Source organism: Carassius carassius, chromosome 3, assembly GCF_963082965.1.
Source record: "Carassius carassius chromosome 3, fCarCar2.1, whole genome shotgun sequence".
NCBI classification, from domain to species: domain Eukaryota; kingdom Metazoa; phylum Chordata; class Actinopteri; order Cypriniformes; family Cyprinidae; genus Carassius; species Carassius carassius.
Window position 1 is genome coordinate 27,551,761 of NC_081757.1, and position 21,153 is coordinate 27,572,913.

The 21,153-nt window shown below is 37.2% G+C and overlaps 2 protein-coding genes and 1 long non-coding RNA gene across 4 annotated transcripts in view; 2 read left to right on the forward strand and 1 right to left on the reverse strand.

The window, feature by feature from the left end:
• The window catches only part of LOC132124368 (uncharacterized), a 45,433-nt gene that overhangs the window by 18,535 nt on the left and 5,745 nt on the right, over positions 1–21,153 (reverse strand). The window lies entirely within an intron of this gene.
• Positions 675–3,912, forward strand: LOC132124342 (ras-like protein family member 11A-like). Its single transcript, XM_059535347.1, has 4 exons — positions 675–1,155; positions 1,489–1,545; positions 1,745–1,827; positions 2,474–3,912. The coding sequence occupies exons 1-4, from the start codon at positions 1,005–1,007 to the stop codon at positions 2,942–2,944; spliced, it is 762 nt and encodes a 253-aa protein (XP_059391330.1). The 5' UTR covers positions 675–1,004; the 3' UTR covers positions 2,945–3,912.
• Positions 7,781–18,195, forward strand: LOC132124351 (retinal guanylyl cyclase 2-like). Of its 2 annotated transcripts, XM_059535366.1 has the most exons (21): positions 7,781–8,050; positions 8,175–8,506; positions 9,136–9,984; positions 10,849–11,153; positions 11,234–11,582; positions 11,678–11,762; positions 11,869–11,965; positions 12,044–12,169; positions 13,363–13,443; positions 13,708–13,884; positions 14,141–14,297; positions 14,372–14,521; positions 14,731–14,879; positions 15,358–15,521; positions 15,680–15,872; positions 16,038–16,212; positions 16,298–16,396; positions 16,584–16,678; positions 16,804–16,889; positions 16,966–17,054; positions 17,826–18,195. In XM_059535366.1, exons 3-20 carry the CDS (start codon positions 9,246–9,248, stop codon positions 17,051–17,053), a joined length of 3,315 nt encoding a protein of 1,104 aa, XP_059391349.1. In that variant the 5' UTR covers positions 7,781–8,050; positions 8,175–8,506; positions 9,136–9,245; the 3' UTR covers position 17,054; positions 17,826–18,195. The 2 variants fall into 2 exon arrangements, with proteins under 2 accessions (XP_059391349.1, XP_059391340.1); XM_059535357.1 differs by lacking the exon at positions 16,966–17,054 and having other exon boundaries at positions 7,782–8,050.

Sequence of the window (21,153 nt, forward strand, 5' to 3'; positions counted from 1 at the left end):
CCGCCCTTCTCTGGTTTCCCTAACGACCGCAGGGTCATATGTGCCCCCCGGACGCGCTGTGCTGCTTTTGACCGATGTAGCCTACATGTTTTATAGATTAGCGGGAACCTGGACAATGAGGAGAAGACGACAATGCGCTCGGCTGTTTCCGTGCTGTCTTTCCATCTACACACACACACACACACACACACACACACACACACACTACAAGAACAACTCACTACAAATATGAACTTTGGTGCACAGCTGTTTGGAAGAATGTTATATATTGGTTTTACAATATAAAGTCCACGCCTACAAAATGTGTGATTTAATACCTTGTGCAATTCACAAGGATTAAAAAAATGAATAGCGAAATAGTACATTTCGACATAGGTTTATGTATTTTTTTTTTCCACGCAAGTATGTTTTCAGTTACCACAAAGGCTATTTGCGTTATGATGTAACAGCTCTATCTAAACTTTATAGTGCTTCGAAAAAGTAATTAAATAGTTAATAATAATATAAAAAAAAATTAAACAATATCCATACTCTTTTCGATATAACACGCTTATTAATAGCCTATATTAATGCACTTTTAAATGCATGAACGTATTGTCTGACTGACTGAGTGATCTGGTTTATTCACGCCCCTCTTCAGCTTGGCCACTTTTTTTTTTTTTTTTTGCTGAAGGCGCAGTTGTGGTCTGTGGAAAAAAAGGTTTTGCGATCAGGAACTGCGGGTTGTGAACGATTGTGTTAGACTATATTAGTGACTTCATTAGAGGGACGGTATGCAAAATTAACATTCATGTCGTGCAGAAGCGGAGCCAGCGTTTGGGATGCACTGGATTGCATTTATTTAAAACAGTCTATGAAGACCTCTGTCTGCCAAACGGAGACAACAAAAAGCTTCTCGCTTTATGAGGAGGACACCTAACGTGTGGAGCGGGCTCATATAGTGCCAGAACAAGTGGGGAAAGAGATGCATTTCTAGACAGTCGAATATAGTTCCAGCTTTCTAAATGCGTCTTTTTATCGAACAGACAAGAACAATGAGCAGTGGCTCTAGCAACTTTCTGCTAGTGCCTATACCGGAGTATCCTGTACTAGACTGCGTGCCAAGCAAAAACGTCAAAATAGTTGTTCTTGGTGCAAGCAATGTCGGAAAAACAGGTAAATATATCACACAATGTGGCTTTTAATATGTACAAGTAATAGGCTATAACTCATTTTACTTTATGCCATCATATGTTTTTATTACATAGTAATAAAGGCACTTTGGCGATTTAATGTTTATACAGTTTATTCTGTTTAAAGTCATCAATAAAGACGCTTTTTTCTAATCCTGAAAAAACGATGATGTTGGAGATATTTAAGCTAGTTTAACGCCAGGGTGCGACATACACTGCGACTGGAACACTGCAAAGTTGTGCACGAGCTATGCGAGTGACAATGCTTATGCCTATTTATGCTGATACAAAGTTTCCATTTGATTTAAATTTTCAGCTCTGATTGTACGATTTCTTACTAAGAGATTCATAGGAGACTATGAAGCCAACACAGGTAAACATTACAATGAAACAATGCTATTATACTATGATCCTATGAACTGTAAAAATGTGTTCATCATCATGACATTTTTGTTTCAGACCATTTTACTGGTTACAATCATTTCTGTTATAATAAACTTGATCAGACTTTGCTGATACACTGACGTTTATCATTTTAGAAAGTGGATTTTTTTCTTTTTCAACATCCCTAGGAGCCTTGTATTCAAGGAAGATTAATTTGGATGGGGAGCAAGTTTCTTTGCAAGTGCAGGACACTCCGTGTGTTTCACTCCAGGTACTGCCAAATCACATTCCTAACACTTCCTTCTGTCGTTTAGCTAAAGCCTCATCAAAAGTAGTGTGCCTATGGCGTATTATCACAGTCATTTAGATCAGTCAGTCATCGCCTGTGGGATTCCTGCATGCTTCAGATGAACTGTGGGGAATATTAGTTCAAACATTTGGCCAGTAAACAAAGTATGCAGCGCAGGGGAGATAAAGAGGGTGTGTTCAGCCATAAGCTCATTAGTCTGACTCATGTGTAGCCTACTGAACGGCTCTCTCTCTTCAACTGAATGAATCTGATCCTGCCTCAAGCGCAGTGTGTATATAGGTGTTATAACGATTGAGAATTTACTTCTTAGTTGTTATGTTAGAACTAACTTATTGGTAGTCAGTGCTTGTGTTTCCCTATTAGAAATCTCAATTGAAATCTCAGTAGAAAACTCATTCCCTGTTTCCCAGAGTAAAAGGAAATTGTGGTCTTGGGGTGGGGTTTAGTTACCCGGTGCCCCTGTTACTCAGTACTTAAATGTATAATTACACTGTAACAATGACACCTTAAATTAAAGTGTAACCCAATTTTCAGCCAGAAATTGCTTATAAATTTCATAAAAAATGTTATATAAAATTGGAATAAAACACCAGTTTTCTCATTCCAGGATGACGCAGAGGGTCTTTACTGTCAGGAGCAGATCAACCGCTCCATTTACTGGGCAGATGGATATGTTCTCGTCTTCTCCATCACTGACCTCAACAGCTACCATACCATCCAGCCTCTCTATCAACATGTGCGCCGAATCCATCCCAGCGGCAACATCCCTGTTATCATCGTGGGAAACAAGAGCGACCTGCTGCGTGCACGGCAGGTCCCGGAACACGAGGGAAAGGCACTAGCTGATGAATTGGGAGGGCCCTACTTTGAGGCTTCGGCCAGGGAGAACCATGAGAGCGTCCAGGCTGCTTTTCTGTACTTATGTCAGGAGGTTAGCCGAGCGCTGGGAGGAGGAAATGGGGAGAAGAGAAAAGGTGGACTACACCTTGCCAGGCCAAAGAGCCCAAACATGCAAGAACTGAAGAGAAGGTTCCGGCAAGTGTTGTCATCTAAGGTCAAGTCAGCGACTGCACTATGAAGAAGATGATATGATTGAAGAATGTGACTGTATAGGATTCAGAGAGTGTTAACAGTATGCTGTTGCGTAAGTGATTGTGAAACACGAGGCAAAACAATGAAACTTTCCAAGTATAGATGTGCAGTGAGATCACTGTGCTCTGCATGAACTGTAACATAGGACTCCTGACACTGAACTGGTTTTAAGGCCAAAAAATAGTTTTTTGTTTAATCTTTTAGCTGCAGTTATGCAGATGTTTCCTAGTTTTCCAGGATTATGATTAATTTCTTAAATTCGGTTGTTTGATAGTGAATTTCTTTCTTTTAAATGAATGAATAAATGAATTTCCTTAATCTCTTTTAATGGGAAGCAATGATAAGATTATTTTTGACCAATGTATATTGAAAGTAACAAAGTAAAACAAACATGCTGAAGGGCCGTTTATTGGATACATAAGTTGATCGCAGTCTGTTCCTAAGATTCTCATGTGACTGGAGCAGTTTTACAAAATGCTGTTCTAGGATTATCCCAGCTTTTCCTGACAGTGAGAGACATAATCCAGCTATGTTGTTTAGAATCGTGGGAGGAAGAGGTTGTTGACTGGTGGTTCCCATGACCTTTGACCTACTTACACTGCGTCAAGGATTTGAGTGTACTATGGAGGTTCTTAGAGGGTCTCCTTCGCTATTTCTTCCAGATGTCCCACTCAAATGGACAATTGTTTATCTTGCAGCACAGATGAAGTAGCATTTCTCTGAAGAAGGTCTGGAGATTCCTGGACTAAACTATTGGTCATGCACCCAGTTAGTCATTGACCTCTAACCTTTCACCTCTGATATGGCCTACCATTTTCCTCTCTTCACCCACTGACCTAAATGAAAAGCAGTTTCAGTAAATGACTAGCCTTGAACTCTCTGCTCTCGGGAAAGGGAGTGCATGTCCATTTCCTTATACTTTGACAAAGTAAAAGACTGGGAAAATATACAGTATATCCTGTGGTGATTTGATTTCTTCCTGCCTTCTCTCTTTATCTCTATCTTTTACATAAACCCCCAATATTTTCAAAGACTTTCTTGCGTCAACATCTCGATTTCATTTCAACTGAACTCTTCTCAAATTCTCAAATCGTTGCAAACTAGAGAACTCTGGGAACCTGCTGGTTAATTGGCAGTGTTACAAAACTATTACCAGATTTTTAAACTGTTGTTAAACATTAGGTTTTTTAGGGACTCCTTTTTCATTTTAAATGTGCAAATCTAATTCAGCTGTGGGTATCTAAATGTTCCACAATAATAGTAGTTTCACGAGTATTTCTGATCAAGAAAAGCTTTAAAAGATCTTAAATATGTATATACACATTTGCACCTAAAATGGAACTAGATTACGCTTGGTCAGTTACTTGATAAAATAACACAAACAGTTAAATAATTTTACTGACTCTTAACTATCGCTTTGTACATAATGTTTTTTTCTTAATGGAACATGCAGGTAAACAGTTAAAATTCTGCAATATTTAAACTTAAATTTCATGTACACATTTTTCAGTATTTGTTGATAATAACATACATCTGAATAAGTGTTTGCCACACATTTTAAAATGGTTAATTAACTTTACCTGGCCTGGCCTGACCATAACATTTAAGTAGGGCTACAATTACAAAAATCAGAGGGATCTGGTGTTGGATTAGAACACAAGCCTGAATCAGAGGCGCCTCTCACTTAGTTTGCGTACGACAGATTTAATAAACCATCTCTCTGACATTGCAATTATTAATGGCTTCCTGTAGCTACTATTGCCTGCAAAAACCGAGAAAGATTGGACTTATATTGTCCTCTGACTCATGGGGAGGATGAGCTGGTGTTTGTCCTAATTATGGTTCTTTTGGGAAAGCTGGTCAAGGAAGTTCGAATTCTCAGCAGAGTGATATTAGAGGAAAAACAGCTGTGACGTGAATGGTTAGAGACACTTTTTTCCCTCATCTGAGCTCATTACGCTATCACAGCCACAGGAAGCATGACCAAGACCATTCCCAAAGGAGGACCGGGGGTGGAAAGAGGGAGAAAAACAGAAAGAGAAAGGAAAAAAGGAAGTGAGGCAAAAAGCTAGAGGGAGAGAAAGATAAAAAGATAGCTATTAATGAAAATAGAGAGAAGGAAGGTCAACAATCTTCCAACCGGTCCTTTCAGAGTCACAAACATCAATGAGGTTTGAGACCTGCTAGTGTCTGTCAAGACTGACTGCAGTATTAACACGTTTCATTTCTGTTTGAATACAGGGATTTAAGTTTACATCTGCTTTCATATTTGTTCAGTTTTGGAAAGAACACCAAGAAGTGATTCATGTCGGCTGAACTCTTCAAGATTAACCCTAGTAATGTTTGGTTTAGTCAATGAAAAGTCTCTCTAAACATTGTAACTGTTTCTGTCCTTTTACATTTGAGGTCATTTTTTGATGTTTCAGGTCTTTCAAGGATAAAAAGTGAAAATCTCTTTCAGATTTTGCTCTATACTCTGGAGATTCACTGAAAGTTCTCCAAAATGTGGAGCAATTACCTAATTAACATAACATTCTGAGTATATGGCTGTATATACCATCATACCCACCCACCATGTTTAAGGGGTGACTTTGTTCAAACTTGAACCATCTGGATGCAGACCAGTACTTGGTAGGTTACAGGTTATGCTTCACCGCATGTTGGCTTTGAATGATAATAGTCTCACAAATCAGCCCAACAGTGCTGAAAATTAAGGGAGAGTTTGTAGAGATTGGTCAGAGAGGTGCAGATTCAGTTTGCACTCATTTTTGTCTATTATCTTTGTCTATTAACATTGTCAGAACTTTGACTAATGTTCTGGCAAAGTCATGAACAAAATGTCTTCTAGTAAGGTTAATACAGTGCTCATTTAGAGTTATTTCATCTTTAATAATGTTCTTGGAATTTTAGAACAAAGACATAATTATAAATCACTTATGGAATGTTTTATTTTTGAAACAGTTTGTTTTTAAAATGTGTTACTTGTTTCAGAACATTCAGAGAACATTCAGAGTAAAGTATCAGAAATAATATTTTTCATATATTAATGGGAATGTTAGAATTTTATTTTTTCAACAAAACAAAAAGGATTTAATTTTTTAATCAAAACTTTAAAGCTGCTCTTTTCTTTACAGTGAGATTTAATCTTTGGTTCATGAACCCAGATTTGAGTTTCACCTCATTTTGCTGGGCACCATGTAAGCCAGGAATGGTTTCTGCTTCTTCTTCTTCTTCTGCAAATAAAAAATCAAAAAAAAAAAAAACTTTTTTTTTGATAACAATGCAATAAAATAAATGAATAAAGTGCAAGACACTCCTGCTGTAAAGTGTCCTTAGCCATGATTTTGAGCCAGAGCAGCTCATCTATATTTGGCATCTGCCCTCAGTATTTTTTTCTGACTTGACACTTTCAAGGTATTGTAAGCATTTTTTTATAGCACAACACAATAAAATAACCCTTTACTAAAATTACCCATATGATAACTCTTCCTGAGACAGCCTTAAAAAACAACAATAATGACAATAAATCTTTGTTTCATATAAAAAATGTTCTCTATCAACCACTGTGTGCATCCAGGTGTGGGGAAAAGTTAGCAATTACTTAAAATCTTTAAAAGTATCTTGTCATTTTGATCAATTCACTTTTATTTTGTTTGTTAATAAATCAGTTGTCTTGATACAGACCTTATCTGCTCTTTGATAAAAACGTATCTTACTGACATTTACAGACACGTTTATAATTGTGATCTACAGTAATGTGATCTAATGAGCTAACTGTGATTCTAAATTGTGTTTTGCTCAGTAGTCCAGCTACTGTGCAACTCCCCATATGCTGACAAATATATACAAATATTTTCTTATACACATATTCTTTAATTTCACGTATAAATACATAATATTATAAATGTGTGTTTATGCACATTTAAGCCTATATTAACACATGCACACACATAAAGAACAGAACTGGATCACTGGGCAGTGTTTTTGAGCTGTCTCCTGGGCACTACAACAGCAAATCATTGAACTCCATCTGTTTTTCTTCTAGACTATATGTGGCATTAAAGTATTACATAAGCCTCATCATAACCAGTCAACAATCTGAGTCTGGAATGATTTAGAAAGTTTCCATTCCTTATTAATCTGTGATATAAATAGTTATGTGGGTTTTGTTTGCTATTCTGGATGGCATTTTAATCTCTAAATAGTCCGAATCAAAATAATATGAATTTTGAGTATATGTCGATCTAAATACCACGCATTGATCGATCTGCAGCTTCTCCAGTTTGTCACCAGAGGTCATGCTTTCCACAAAATCATTAATCATTGTCATCACAACTGTAGCAATAGCCTACTTGTTTATTTACTTACCTTATAACTTTGAAAGTATTCAGAATTCAAGCACTCAGTGTGTGATTTTTGTTAATTTCCTCTTATTATTATTATTTTATTCATTATTATATCTTATTTATTTATTTTCACTGCTCTACATTTCTAGTAGGCTACTTTGTGTAGCCCAAGTAAACAATGCGCAAGAACACTCATCTGTCTGGATGACTGATGACGCAAGATTTGGATGGCACCGAGGGAATGTTCTGAGGCACTAATACCTTTGACATGTGAGTGACACGTTTCCCTGTGCCTCTCCCCCGGTGGAATGTCCTGACCGCAGTGACGGCAGGTCAAGTCTCGAGGGGGAATTATGAGAATTACGATGAGAAAATCTACCATGAGCTTTGACTGAGCACATAAAACATGGAGATATGGCATATGGAAAGTTTCTTAGGCATTACTAAAACACTCTGATTGGTCTGTGATTTAATTTTGGTCACTCACTGCATAAGAAAGCAATTATCTGGCAAGGGAAAGTATTTGTGTAAGATTGCAGGGAGGAAAGAGAGAGGGTGGGACAGATGGAGCAGATTATGAAAGTGAACCGCAAACATTTGTCACTTTCGTTCTTGAAACTTAGCCAGCTTTACCAGAATTAGGTGTTAAAAAAAAAAAAAAGATAACAGAGATCCACGAACAACACCAATATAATATCAGCCAGGCACACAACTGGGAACTTTATTGGATTCTACTGCCCTCTACAGTAAGTACTGGTGCAGTTCTTGTTCTTGCTATTCTTGCTATTTCTATGCTTTTTTTTTTTTAAACAAGTATTCATTATGTCAACACTTAAATGATAATATGTTTGTATTTTGTTTGTATTTTAGCATCAATTACCGGCAGCTGTGATTTTCGGAAGAACACACACAACACTATAATGTGTCCTTTACACAGACTGAAAATTGGATTGATATAATCTTCAGGTCATTCATTGAGGTCAGCAGTGGCATGGTGCACAGTACAAGAGAAGATTATAACTGTAACTCAGTTCTGGATAGGCCGTGATCGAACTTGCAGCTCATATTTGGATTCATTTCATAACATATTTGCAAATAATAAGAAATAATTGATTTTTGCAAATGGTCACAGCGCTTCCATGGACAGGATTTGCACAGATGAAGACAACAAGTTATAGAAATGACTTTGGCAGTTACAATCCGTAAGTCAAATACAATGTCATTAATTGGTAATGCTAGACTGCAGTTTTAAAAATTGACAACAGTAACTCTATGAAGTCCAAACAAAGTCAATAAGTGTATAAAAAAAGTGTTGCAATTGTTGATTATTGCTGCTGGCAGGTAACTTTCAAATTAATGGAATTACTTATGTTAATTAATTAATTACTTAATGGATACTTACTTTTAACTTTTGGCTGTGTTGATCACAAAAAAAAACCTCAACCAGCAGAGCCTTACTTGGATAATCAACATTTAAAGTCCCTTAAGTTTCATATTGTCATATTGATAGCCAGTATAGTGAAGGATATACACGGTTGTTTTGCAGATTGATCTGTTTTGGGGTTAACAATACAATAGCCTAAATGTATTATTTGTGGCTTTTGATAAAGCTGAAGTGAGTAGCCTAAGCATTATGCTGTACTCTTAACAGGATTTCAGCAATCCTCTCACTCCCAATCTTACAGCATTAATAACCAGCACAAATGTATAGATTAAATCTTGCTGTTCTGAAAGCATTTTTACAGCATGACATGCTAAATATGAACAGATAATCATTTTAACAAACAGATCTATCAGTTCTGTCTGTTTACGTATGTTCATGTTTTCGTAGTTTGCTGTGGCTGGTGACCTGACTCACATTAAGGGCATCTCTCATGTGACAGTGAAGAAGTTCCACTGTGTGCCAACCCACCAGCTGTGTGGCTGACCTGTTTTCCTGCAATGCGACGGCCATCCAGTGCCTTTCAGAGCTTACGTCCAGCATGGGCCACCAGAGGACTCCAGACCCCTGACCATAGTACTCATAAATATACATATTTGTGTCTCTGGCCACTGTTGTCTACTGTAAGCTTCCTGTGCCTTTTCCCTGCCAGCTTTGCTGCCACCGTCAGGGTTGGGGTGGTGGGTCCTTGGTCATGTGACCCCCTCTTTACTAAAGCTCAGCCCGGCGTGGCTGCGCAGTTAGCTGTGGATCACATCAACAGGGACCCTTACCTCTCTCAGGGCATCACGTTTGATTATGTCATCCTGGAGGAGGACTGTGAGACGTCCCAGGCTTTTGCCCGTTTCCTCGGTTTCTACACACGGGCGTCTGGGTTTATTGGTCCAGTGAACCCAGGTTACTGTGAAGCAGCCTCTCTGCTTGGAAAGAGTTGGAATAAGGCAGTGTTTTCCTGGTCTTGTATTGGACATGAGTTGGATGACGCCCGTAGTCACCCTACGTTTGCCCACACCATGCCCTTACCCTCCCTCGTCCTACTACGCTTCATGCACCACTTTCACTGGGCACATGTGGGCATCATTACATCAGCAGAGGATGCCTGGTTTGAGGCGGGTATAAAGCTGGCCAGTGCCCTGAGGGGTCATGGGATGCCTGTTAGCATTGTGGCATCTGTTCGTAATGACCACACCAGCGTGCGCAAGACCCTGGCCAGAGTCAAGAAAGTGGCAGATCTCCGCTGTGAGTTTGAATGATATGTGATAAGTGATCTGCTCACATTTAAATTATTGCGACATATTAGTTTAATGTCATTCCACAATTTACACTTCAAATGAGTTTACTACAGTACTTTGTTTTGATACTGATGCTTCTCAGTGTTTATACACTACCGTTTAAAAGTTTAAGTTTGGTAAGATATTTTGAAGGAAAGTAACCTTGTATGCTCACCAAGGCTGCTTTTTATCCAAAATACAGGAAAAACTGTAATATTGTAATATTAACATTGTATTGTAACTGTATAATATATTAATGTTAGTATAAATTTAGTAATTTATTCCTGTGATGGCAAAGCTGAATGCTCAGTATTATTTAATGAATCAAAAGTTCAAAAGAACATCGTTCATTTTTAATAGACATTTAATGCATCTTTGCTGAATCAAAGTATTATTTCTTAAAACAAAATATTTCTGACTTCAAAACCTTAATTAAATAAATAATTAATTTGTCAAATTCATTTGAGCACAAAACTTTTCGTAAAAAACTATAGTACTAGCAATTTTGTCAGCATTTTGGCTGAAAAAAAAACTCATATTATGATCAGAAAAAAAAAAACTGGGAAAACTGGAAAAAAAAAAAATTACATTTAGCAGACACTTTTATCCAAAGGCTATACATTTATTTCATACATTTTATTACATTATTATTTATACAGTGTTCCCCGGGGAAATTGAACCCACAAACTTTTGCACCACTAATGCAATGCTCTACCACTGAGCCACAGAAACTCTATTAAATATTATGTTTTAAAAATAATGATTTAAAATAATACACAATATACTGTTCTTTCTACCTGTCCTCTCATATTTTCAATACTTCTGTTTGCAGTGGTCATCCTCGTTATGCACTCAGTGTTGATTGGTGGAGGAACCCAGAAGTTGCTGTTGGAGACAGCTTATGACATGCGGATGACAGACGGCTCGCTGGTGTTTTTATCTTACGATACACTCTTTTACAGTCTGCCCTACCATCATGTATCCCAGCCTGCCCTGCGCCATAACAGCAAGCTGTTACGAGCCTACGATGCCGTGCTCACCATCACTATAGAGTCTCCAAAGGAGCAGTCTTTCTACCAAGCTTTTGAAAAGGCCCAGGAGCAAGGAGAGCTTCCCAGGAACCTTAAACCACAGCAGGTACAGCGATGGTTTAAACTGGGGCTTTAACACTAAGCTAATATACAGTAGCTAATGTAAAACCTTCACATCTCTTATAGGTGTCCCCGTTGTTTGGCACCATCTACTCTTCCATCATGTTCATGGCTCATGCTGTGCAAAGTGTCAGAGCTTCAGGTCAGTGGATGTCTGGGGGGAACATTGCCCAGAATGCCCGAAACCTGCTATTAAAAGGTTTTAGCCTACAAGCAAACTTCTCTGACTTTGGCACGCTGGACTACGTGGTGCTGGACACAGATGGCTTTTCTTGGGAGTTGCAACCTACACACCGTATTGAGATGCAGACAGATATGGTGCGTTTTTTGGGACGGCCGATTCATTTCCCACCAGCTGGACCACCAACAACTGATTCCAGCTGCTGGTTTACACATGGGATCATCTGCCGTGGAGGTGAGTGTGTATGTACATGATTTTTAGTTTTTTCGTTCACATCGAAATACATAAATTTTATGTATCATATGTATCAATCACCCTCTGTGTTACAGGTGTGAATCTTTTACACATGGTTTTAATCTTCCTGTCTGGTTTTCTGTTCATCTTCTTCTCAATTGGCTGTTCTTACTGCATCAGGTATTCATCAAATTATAACCTAAATATATCATAACATTGAAAGTTGTTCAAAGTGTGTAGACTACTATAAAAAGTTTTTTTTAACATCTCTTAATGTTTTGTATAGGCGTAAAATTAGTAAGATTCGAATGGTGCGGGGTCCGAATAAGATTTTACTGACTTTAAATGATGTCACATTCATCAACCCATCCCTGAGCAATAAGGTCAGTAGCACAAGTACACATGCACACAAATAAAAATTCATATACTCATATATTAATCCTTGTATCTGAAAAAAACAGAAGCTGAGCTTGGATGACAGCAAGGCCAGTGATTCGAGAATGAGCATTTCAGAGCGAAGCCTCAAGTCTCCATTGTCTGTTCAGTCGCCAGCCACCCATGAAAACTCTAATGTTGTCATTTATGAGGTAAAAGAAAAACTCTCAATAGGTTATGTAAAATGACTGATTGAATTTAAAGGCTCATATTATAAAAAATCTTTTTTTTATTCAAAATAAACTGTAGATTTAATAGTCACAAACAAAATATCCCTTCACAGTCCACTTGCAGCATTTATGAAAATGAAGTTGGAAATATGATTTGTCACAGTTAACAACATTTAGTAATTCAGCATTCAACAGCATGACCCACCATGATAAACAACAGTGTAAACTACAATATCATTCAAAAGTTAGGGGTCAGTAAGAAAGTAATTGATCATTTTACTAAGTAATTAAGGCAAAAAATGCAGTCACTTGATCAAATGTGACAGTAAATACTTAAAGGGTACATAACAGCAGCGCTGCCGACGATTTTGAAGCATGTTGATGTGTACGGTCTCACTCTACTCTGGTCAATGTGTGCGCGGGCGCGCTTTTCCGAAAGAAATGCTCATATAAGGACTTCCGTTCTCGTCTTCGTCATTAGATCCACGATCAAAAAAAAAAAAAAACAGCCGAAACTTGTACCAACCCAGAAGTAAGATTTTCAGCACAGAAATTCTCAGTCATTCTTCTAAATTATTTTTTCAAACTTTGGCCATGTTTAGCATGAGAATCCATCTCTTTAACACTGTGAACAACTCTGAATACACGAAGCACTATTGTGCCCCCCCTTTAAATCATTGCTATTCTTTGTTATCCTGGATTTTTTTTTTTATCACTGTTTCCACAAAAGTACTAAGCAGCCCAACTGTTTTCAACGTTCCTAATAATAAAGACGTGTTTCTTGAGCAGAAAATCAGTATATTAGAATGATTTCTGAAATCATGTGACACTGAAAACTGAAGTAACGGCTGTTGAAAATTCTGCTTTGCCATCACAGGAATTAGTTACATTATAAAATATATTCAAACAGAAATCAGCTATTTTAATATTCATTTACAATATTATTGTTTTCACTATTTTTTTCTTTCTTATTCAATTATAAGGGCCAAAAAGATGGTGGAAAATGGTCATTTAGAACTAGACTTTGTGACTATAAAACTAGATAATGAGTGCAAGAAACCTTAGCATTATAAGTAAACATCATGAAAAATTATGTTATGCTATATAAGATATATTAATTACACATATTTAATGTAAATGACTGAACATTTTGTCAAATGTTTCTCACTTTGCAGGGTGATTGGGCCTGGCTCAAAAGACTGCCATATGGAAATTTCCGGACCATCACTCCTCATACCAGTGATGTGTTTGAACTGGTGAGATTTGCCACTTATTTTTATATTTATGCATTTAGCAGATGCTTTTATCCAAAGCAATAGTGCATACAGGGTATCCACTTTTTCATCAGTATTTGTGTTCCCTGGGAATTGAACCCACAACCTTTTGCACTACTAACACAATGCTCTACCACAGGAAGACTATTTTTACATAGTAAAAGTTTAAGAGTAGTTCTCATTCTGCATGTATATCCTTTGTTGATGCTTATTTCTTTTATCATACAATTTCTCTCGATATTCCAGATGAAAGATATGAGGCACGAGAATGTGAACCCGTTTCTGGGCTTCTTCCATGACTGTGGTGTGTTTGCCATAGTAACAGAGTATTGTTCGCGCGGCAGCTTGGAAGATCTTTTGCTCAATGATGACGTCAAACTGGACTGGATGTTCAAGTCCTCTCTCATTCTAGACCTCATCAAGGTACTCTTACTAGGAATGTGTTTGGTGGAATGTAAAATTTAAAGCATTGAAATATAGCGAGCACATGTTTATAATGACTTCTCAATTTATACTCCAATCATATGCCACAAAAAGAGACTTTATACGCATTAAAGTCATTAAAAATATGATTCTTATTATTATTTTTATCATTATTAGTTCACTAGTATGTACAGGTATGTTTATTGTCACATAAATGCCAAATGTAAGCTTATGTGTGTTTGTGATTGGCATGCAGGGTATGAAATATCTTCACCACAGGAACATCTGTCATGGAAGGCTTAAATCCAGGAACTGTGTGGTTGATGGGCGTTTCGTGCTCAAAATCACTGACTATGGCTACAACGAGGTGTTGGAAGCTCAGAGATTTCCTTACGTTGAACCTCCCGCTGAAAGTAAGGTTTACTGGGAGACCTTTCTTGATGTCTATCTCCTGCGTAGGATGTTAAAGTATTTTGATCCCCCACAGCCCTTCTGTGGACAGCCCCTGAGATTCTGAGAGGACCCTACCCTGGTCTGTATGGCAGTCACCCTGGTGATGTGTACAGTTTCTCAATCATCATGCAAGAAGTGGTCATGCGAGGGCCTCCTTACTGCATGCTGGAGAACTCTTTCGATGGTAAAATCACATGAACCCACCATCTTTACCAGGGCTTTTCAAACTTTTTGATGACTCAGACATACAGACATTTTTGTTTCACATTGGTTTTCTCTGAACTTTTCTGTGCACCCCTGAACTGCACTGTCTATATTGATAGATTGTTGTGTTGACATGTCATTACAGTAATTTTACAGTGTTTAAGTCTTTAATACATCTGGATCATATAGAAATCATCCAGAAGATCCGGAAGCCTCCTCCAATGTGCCGGCCCGTCGTGTCTCCGGATCATGCTCCCATGGAGTGTATTCAGCTTATGAAGCACTGCTGGAATGAACAGCCAGAGAGGAGACCCACATTTGATGAAATCTTTGACCAGGTGAACATTGACAACACTGCCAAGCCATCACCATAATCTCAGGTTTCTGTGGTTGCCAGAAATGCAGTGTTATATTGTTTCTAGTTTCTAGGGTAATTCATTTCATTAAGTGAAATAATATACGGATGTACCAAAATCAGCTTTTTCCTGTAAAATGTACTCACAACCGTCCTTAATAATACAGGTAGTAAAACATGATGAATCAGAGTAGTCCATTAAACATGGCTAATACTCACAACATTAGGGTAATGCACAGAATGCTAAAATAACGCAATAAACATACATTAAATAACACATAACAAAATTACAAACTTTTTTACGGAGTGGTCAATGTTGTAAGACTGAAATTAAAACAGAGATTGATAATGTATAGGTCTCTGAATAACCAAGCAATGGAGACAAACTGTATGAGATCAGTCTGATTTGAGAGATTCTATATTCTCTGCTGTTCTCCATCTCCTCCTTATCCTCTCTACAGTTCAAGAATGTTAATAAAGGGAAAAAGACCAACATCATAGACTCCATGTTGCGAATGCTGGAGCAATATTCCTCCAACCTGGAGGAACTGATCAGGGAGAGGACAGAGGAGCTGGAAATAGAGAAACAAAAGACTGAGAAACTCCTCACACAAATGTTGCCCCCGTAAGTGACAGATACACAGTTACAGCAATGACTTTAACCACCACACTATGCACGGATGTGATATTTAGAGAAATAAACAGGGAACAGCTTTCATACACTCATATAAGTAAAGTTTTGTTCATTTTTAAAGTGTCTTTGTTTTTGTTCATCCTCTCTAGGTCAGTGGCAGAGGCTCTGAAGCGGGGCACTACAGTCGAACCCGAGTATTTTGACAGTGTCAGTCTTTATTTCAGTGATATTGTTGGCTTCACCACAATCTCAGCCAACAGCGAGCCCATAGAAGTGGTCGACCTCCTCAATGACCTTTACACAACATTTGATGCTGTAATTGGCGATCATGACGTCTATAAGGTAACACTACAAACATGATGTTAGCATTTTTTAGCTGTGTTTTTATTATTTGTAACCACCATATAAGCAAATTTGTTTGCTTTCACATAGATTTCTTTCAGTGAAATTAAGATAATGTAAGCCTTCAGTTTACTAATGAATGTCTCTTGTCTTCATTGCCTGCAGGTGGAGACCATTGGTGATGCTTACATGGTAGCATCAGGTGTGCCAATGCCCAATGGGAACCGACATGCAGCCGAGATTGCAAACATGGCCCTGGACATCCTGAGTGCTGTTGGCACCTTCAAAATGAGACATATGCCTGATGTACCAGTCCGCATCCGAATAGGACTTAACACAGGTCAGGCTGATCCATCCCATTTGGTTGATTCCATTTTTTTAAAATTGTAAAACGTTTTCTTTACATATGTATACTTTCTTATTAGGTCCCTGTGTGGCCGGTGTGGTGGGTTTGACCATGCCACGGTATTGTCTGTTTGGGGACACGGTCACCACTGCTTCCAGAATGGAGTCTACAGGATTGCGTAAGCTTGTGACAGTTTCACCAATTTCTATATTTTCAAAGATGAATATGGAAAGATGCATGTCTCATTAGATTACAGATATAAAAATGATTAACATCTGTAATTAAGTTGGCCATGCCAGGCAAGGAAATTATTCTTAATCTGTGTGTGTGTGTGTGTGTGTGTGTGTGCGTGTGTGTGTTTGTAGCGTACAGAATCCATGTCCATTCCAGTACAGTGAAGGTCCTGATGGAGCTGAAATTGGGGTACAAAGTGGAGCTGAGAGCCAGAACAGAACTCAAGGTAAGCTAGTCTGAGATCATCTGTAGGACAACTAATGAAGCTATTTTACTTAACAGAGAGTAAGTAAATTATCCAATGAGTGGAAAGATCAACAATGCAAAACAACACTTGAATGATCTCCACAGGGCAAAGGTGTCGAAGAAACCTACTGGCTCACCGGGAGAGACGGCTTCACTAAACCACTTCCCGTGCCCCCCGTACTCAAGTCAGGGTAAGGGGAGGCCTTTCCGCGGCCTGTGACTGCAGTGTGTGTGTTTTGTGTTTATCTTCTTCAATGTATTTTTCAGGCAAATGGCTCATGGCTTGCAGATGGAGGAAATAGCTGCATATAAGAAGCGGAAAGCTGAAGCACAGCTTGCAAAGAAGAAAAACTGAGGTAATGTTATGCATGGAGAATGTATAACATTACTCAATGAGGCACAGAGAGTCGGGGGAGGTGGGGAGGACGGCACGATGGGGCTAAACAGTCAGTGTGGGAAGCTGTTGCCAATTTTTCCCCATTTTGGTTGGGTTTCATTCTCCAACCACTAACAAGACTCAGTTCTTCTACTTTCAAGTAATGTTTCTCCGAGGATACTACGTTATCCTTCTGTTTTATCTTCTTGGATTTTTAATTCATTTCTGTTCATTTCTGCAATTTTAAGTTTAGACATTTGCACATTAAATAGATTAACAGAGTAACCGTTCAAACCAAATGTGTGTGTGCATGATTTGATGTCATAATTTACAGTAACTTATATTTGGACTTGAAGATGTGTGGCTTGCCTAAGATAGCGGTTATAAAAGCTCTCTCCTTTCAGATCGGATGGCACTCCTCAGATATGGATAGCCGGCTTTTCAAAATGGACCGTCGCTATGTTTGGCATGCTGTTATGATTCTGTTTGTGTGTTCTGTCATGCTCTGAATGTCTTGTTTGTTCCCAGTGTTTCATGTATCATGTCTTAACATAGACCACAACAAACTATATATACTCAAATTTTGTTTTCCTAAGTGACATAATGTAAATGTTTTACATAATCCAATACAAATGAGATATAACAGTTGAATACAGTTTCCTCTTTCTGTAGTTTTTTGGATAGAAATGCATTTTTTGATGTGCTAGATCGACTAAGGCTGGTGTTGCTTCTTTGTTTTTCTGTCTTACAGACGCGAATCAAAAGATTTTAAGGTGATGCTTAAGAAGGCAGTGAGGAAGATCTCCACCGTGCGCCAGGTGGCTCAGATCACCCTAGCCGATGAGGGCAATGTCTTGATACACCATCACTGATGACCTTTAACCTTTGCCTTTTGGACCCCACATCTGCACGCAGAATGAAATGGAACGTGGAGAAACAGAAGCTTATTCTCAGCCTGTTTTTCTTTTAAAAACACCTGAATGGGCAAGCTTTACTGAACAGGAACATCTCTTTGTTATTGTAGAAATTCAGACTTTTCTGTAGAAGATTCGCTATGAAGAAGCTTTCAATATATGAAACCGTACTGAAACTACAGTACATGGCTTCTCATAAGCTTCTCATTTGGAAGCTATTTTGCAACCAGCATTAATATGGTGCATGTGGTTTTATGACGATCTATAATTTTAGATTTAGAGTTCAGTTTTACCATGGGATTTTAGTTGATTTTTGAAAACTGTTTTTTCTCATTGATGATCAATTAGCATAATCAATAATAGGATTACCATGAAAACTCAAAGAATATAAAAATAGCTATTAGAATGCATTCTTGCATTGCATGAGTGCATTGTGGTGGTTGTAGAAATTAGATTTAGTTTTGAATTAAACTAAAGAATTAAACGATGATGTTGTATTGTACATACTACAGTTCAAAAGTTTGGGCTCAGTAAGATGTTTTATGTTTGCATTTATTTATCAAAAATACAGTAAAATAGTATTAGTAACATTATTACAATTAAGCATAACTTGTCTATTATAATATACAGTATTTAAAATGTTAATTTATTCCTGGGATGGCAAAACTTTCAGGAGTCATTACTCCAGTCACGTGATCCTTCAGAAATCATTCGGAGATGCCAATTTGGTGCTCAAGAAACATTTTCTATTATCAGTGTTGAAAACATTTTGTGGAAACCATGATTCATTTTTCCAGTATTCTTTGATGAAAAAAGGTAAAAAAAAGAAAAAAAAAAAACAGATTTTATTTAAAATAGGAATCTTCTGTAACAATGTTAAAGTCTTTACTCTCATTTTTGATCAATTTATTAATGCATATTTGCTAAATAAATGTTACTGATGGCAAGCTTTTGAACAATAGTATATATATTTGAAGCGAAATATTAATTTGTGTAAAAATACTGAATTACTGAAATTCCAAATGTACTGTAAAAAATAAAACTAAAAATTGAACATACTGTGTGTTGTTTCTTTAAAAGGATGAGCTATATTGTTTAATGGGAAAAGGTCTAATGTTTGTTGTGAGTCTTGAAATGAGTATGATATCATAGTTAAATGCATTCATCCTGAGACGCAGTAGAAGTTCAGAAGCACTGAAGTACTGTATTACAGTGCCCTCTTGTTATTGTGTCAGTAAACACAGCAGATGGCGACCTACATTATCCAGCCCTATGTGGATTATCCAGCACTGACTCCATATAAGACTGCAGAGCCACCAGGTCACCCCTAACCAGATTACCTTGTCTCAAAACCTGTTCATCAACTCACAGCGACATTACCCACCAATACTTACATAGTGTTTTTTTTATACAATTATGAACTAGCTATTTCTTCTTCTCAGTGTAACTGTCTACTACTAAGTGAATCTGCTAAAAAAGAAAAAAGGTTACCTTTGTTTGCCTGTTTTCTATGTCAGATTATGTAAATTAAAAACTTCTATAATACATGTTTATATTTCAGAATAGTCAGGCCGTGGAGCATTTGAGGCATTTTTGTCTCTGTAGCCGAAATAAGTGGCACAAACTACACACTGAGAGACAAAAAAATGCAAGTTAAACCCTTATTATATTAAGAGACTCCGAACTACCTTAAACGGATGACTACTTGCCATCAATTAAACAAACATTAAACAATGAACTTCTGATTAATTAAATTTCAATGTTATTAACTGTAGTTCCAAATGAGTGGACATAATAATTATTTCAGAAACAGAGTGTCAGAGTGAAATATTTATAAGAGAGTAGCTCATATTCCCTATTATGCATATCATATGCAGCATTTTAATGTTTTTTATTAGTTAGCAGTGTTGGGTAGTAACTAGTTACAGTAATAATATTAATTTTTGCAATAGTAGTGTATCTTATTAATAATAAGATTTCAGTAATAATATTACAGTTACTATCCATAAAACAGTTAGTAGTTACTTTCTATCCCTCAACCCCTAGTGATTTAAAGTCCAACAATCCAATAATTCCTAGATTAATTTTCAGAATTTACACAACTTGCACTGGCACATGAAGTCACCGGTGCAGCAGGCAAATGGAATATGAAAAAAATCTTATTACATTAAGCGGATGGAAATATTGACATTACATTGATTTTGAGAGGAGAAAAGATGGATCAGAGGGCCAGTTGCAAAAATTTAGGCACCTGTGCCTTAAGAACTAGTTTGAAGTATCTTCAAAATATATTATAGAATAGTTCAATATATAGAAATATATTGAACTATCAGTTGCCAAGTCTTACTTTTCCAGTACAAATAAGACCAATCTACCTTTTCATAACTGAATTAAAAAAGTTATGACCAGTTTTGAAGAAAAAAAAATCAGATGACTACTTTTTATGACTAGTCTAAACAATTTATGCAACTGGCCCCTTGAACACTGAAGTTGTGGCATTACTTTACTCTGGCTTGGCCACCCACATCCCTCTGATCCTGATATAAACTGTATTAAGTATTTTTAGAGAAGTAAACATTTTCCTACAAACTTACATGATTTCTTTTGATAAAATACATCATAGAATATAATCGTATAAGGGTACAACAGAGAAATTATTGCTACAATTAGCTTCAAGATACACATGGCAATTATTACTTTTACGTAAGCGTTACTATTAATCACCACTTAGTGTTTGTATTAACTTCTCATTGCGATTCATTATGGATTTTGGTCAAATGATAAAACAGAAATATATTATATAAAACAATTTTATTTAATTTTTCAGTTAGTAAAATTTTACTTCACTTTTTTCCTTTTATAAAGATTTGAATTTATAAAGGCTAGTTGAAAGACGGATCACAAATTCAACGTCATTTTCACAAAATCTTGATGATTAGGGATTAGTATTCAGTTATGGGACTTTTGTTATTAATCACTCTGCTTCTGATTTATGATATGCAAGTTATTACTATGAGCCCAGTCCCAAGCTCACAATACTTAAGCTACAAAAATGTATAAGAATTCTCTTACACACACTTACAAAACACCAACTCAATGGCAGTAGTTAGCTAAGTTACTGTAACGCGAGTGTCTAGCAAGTCAGTACATTATGAATCCGGCCTA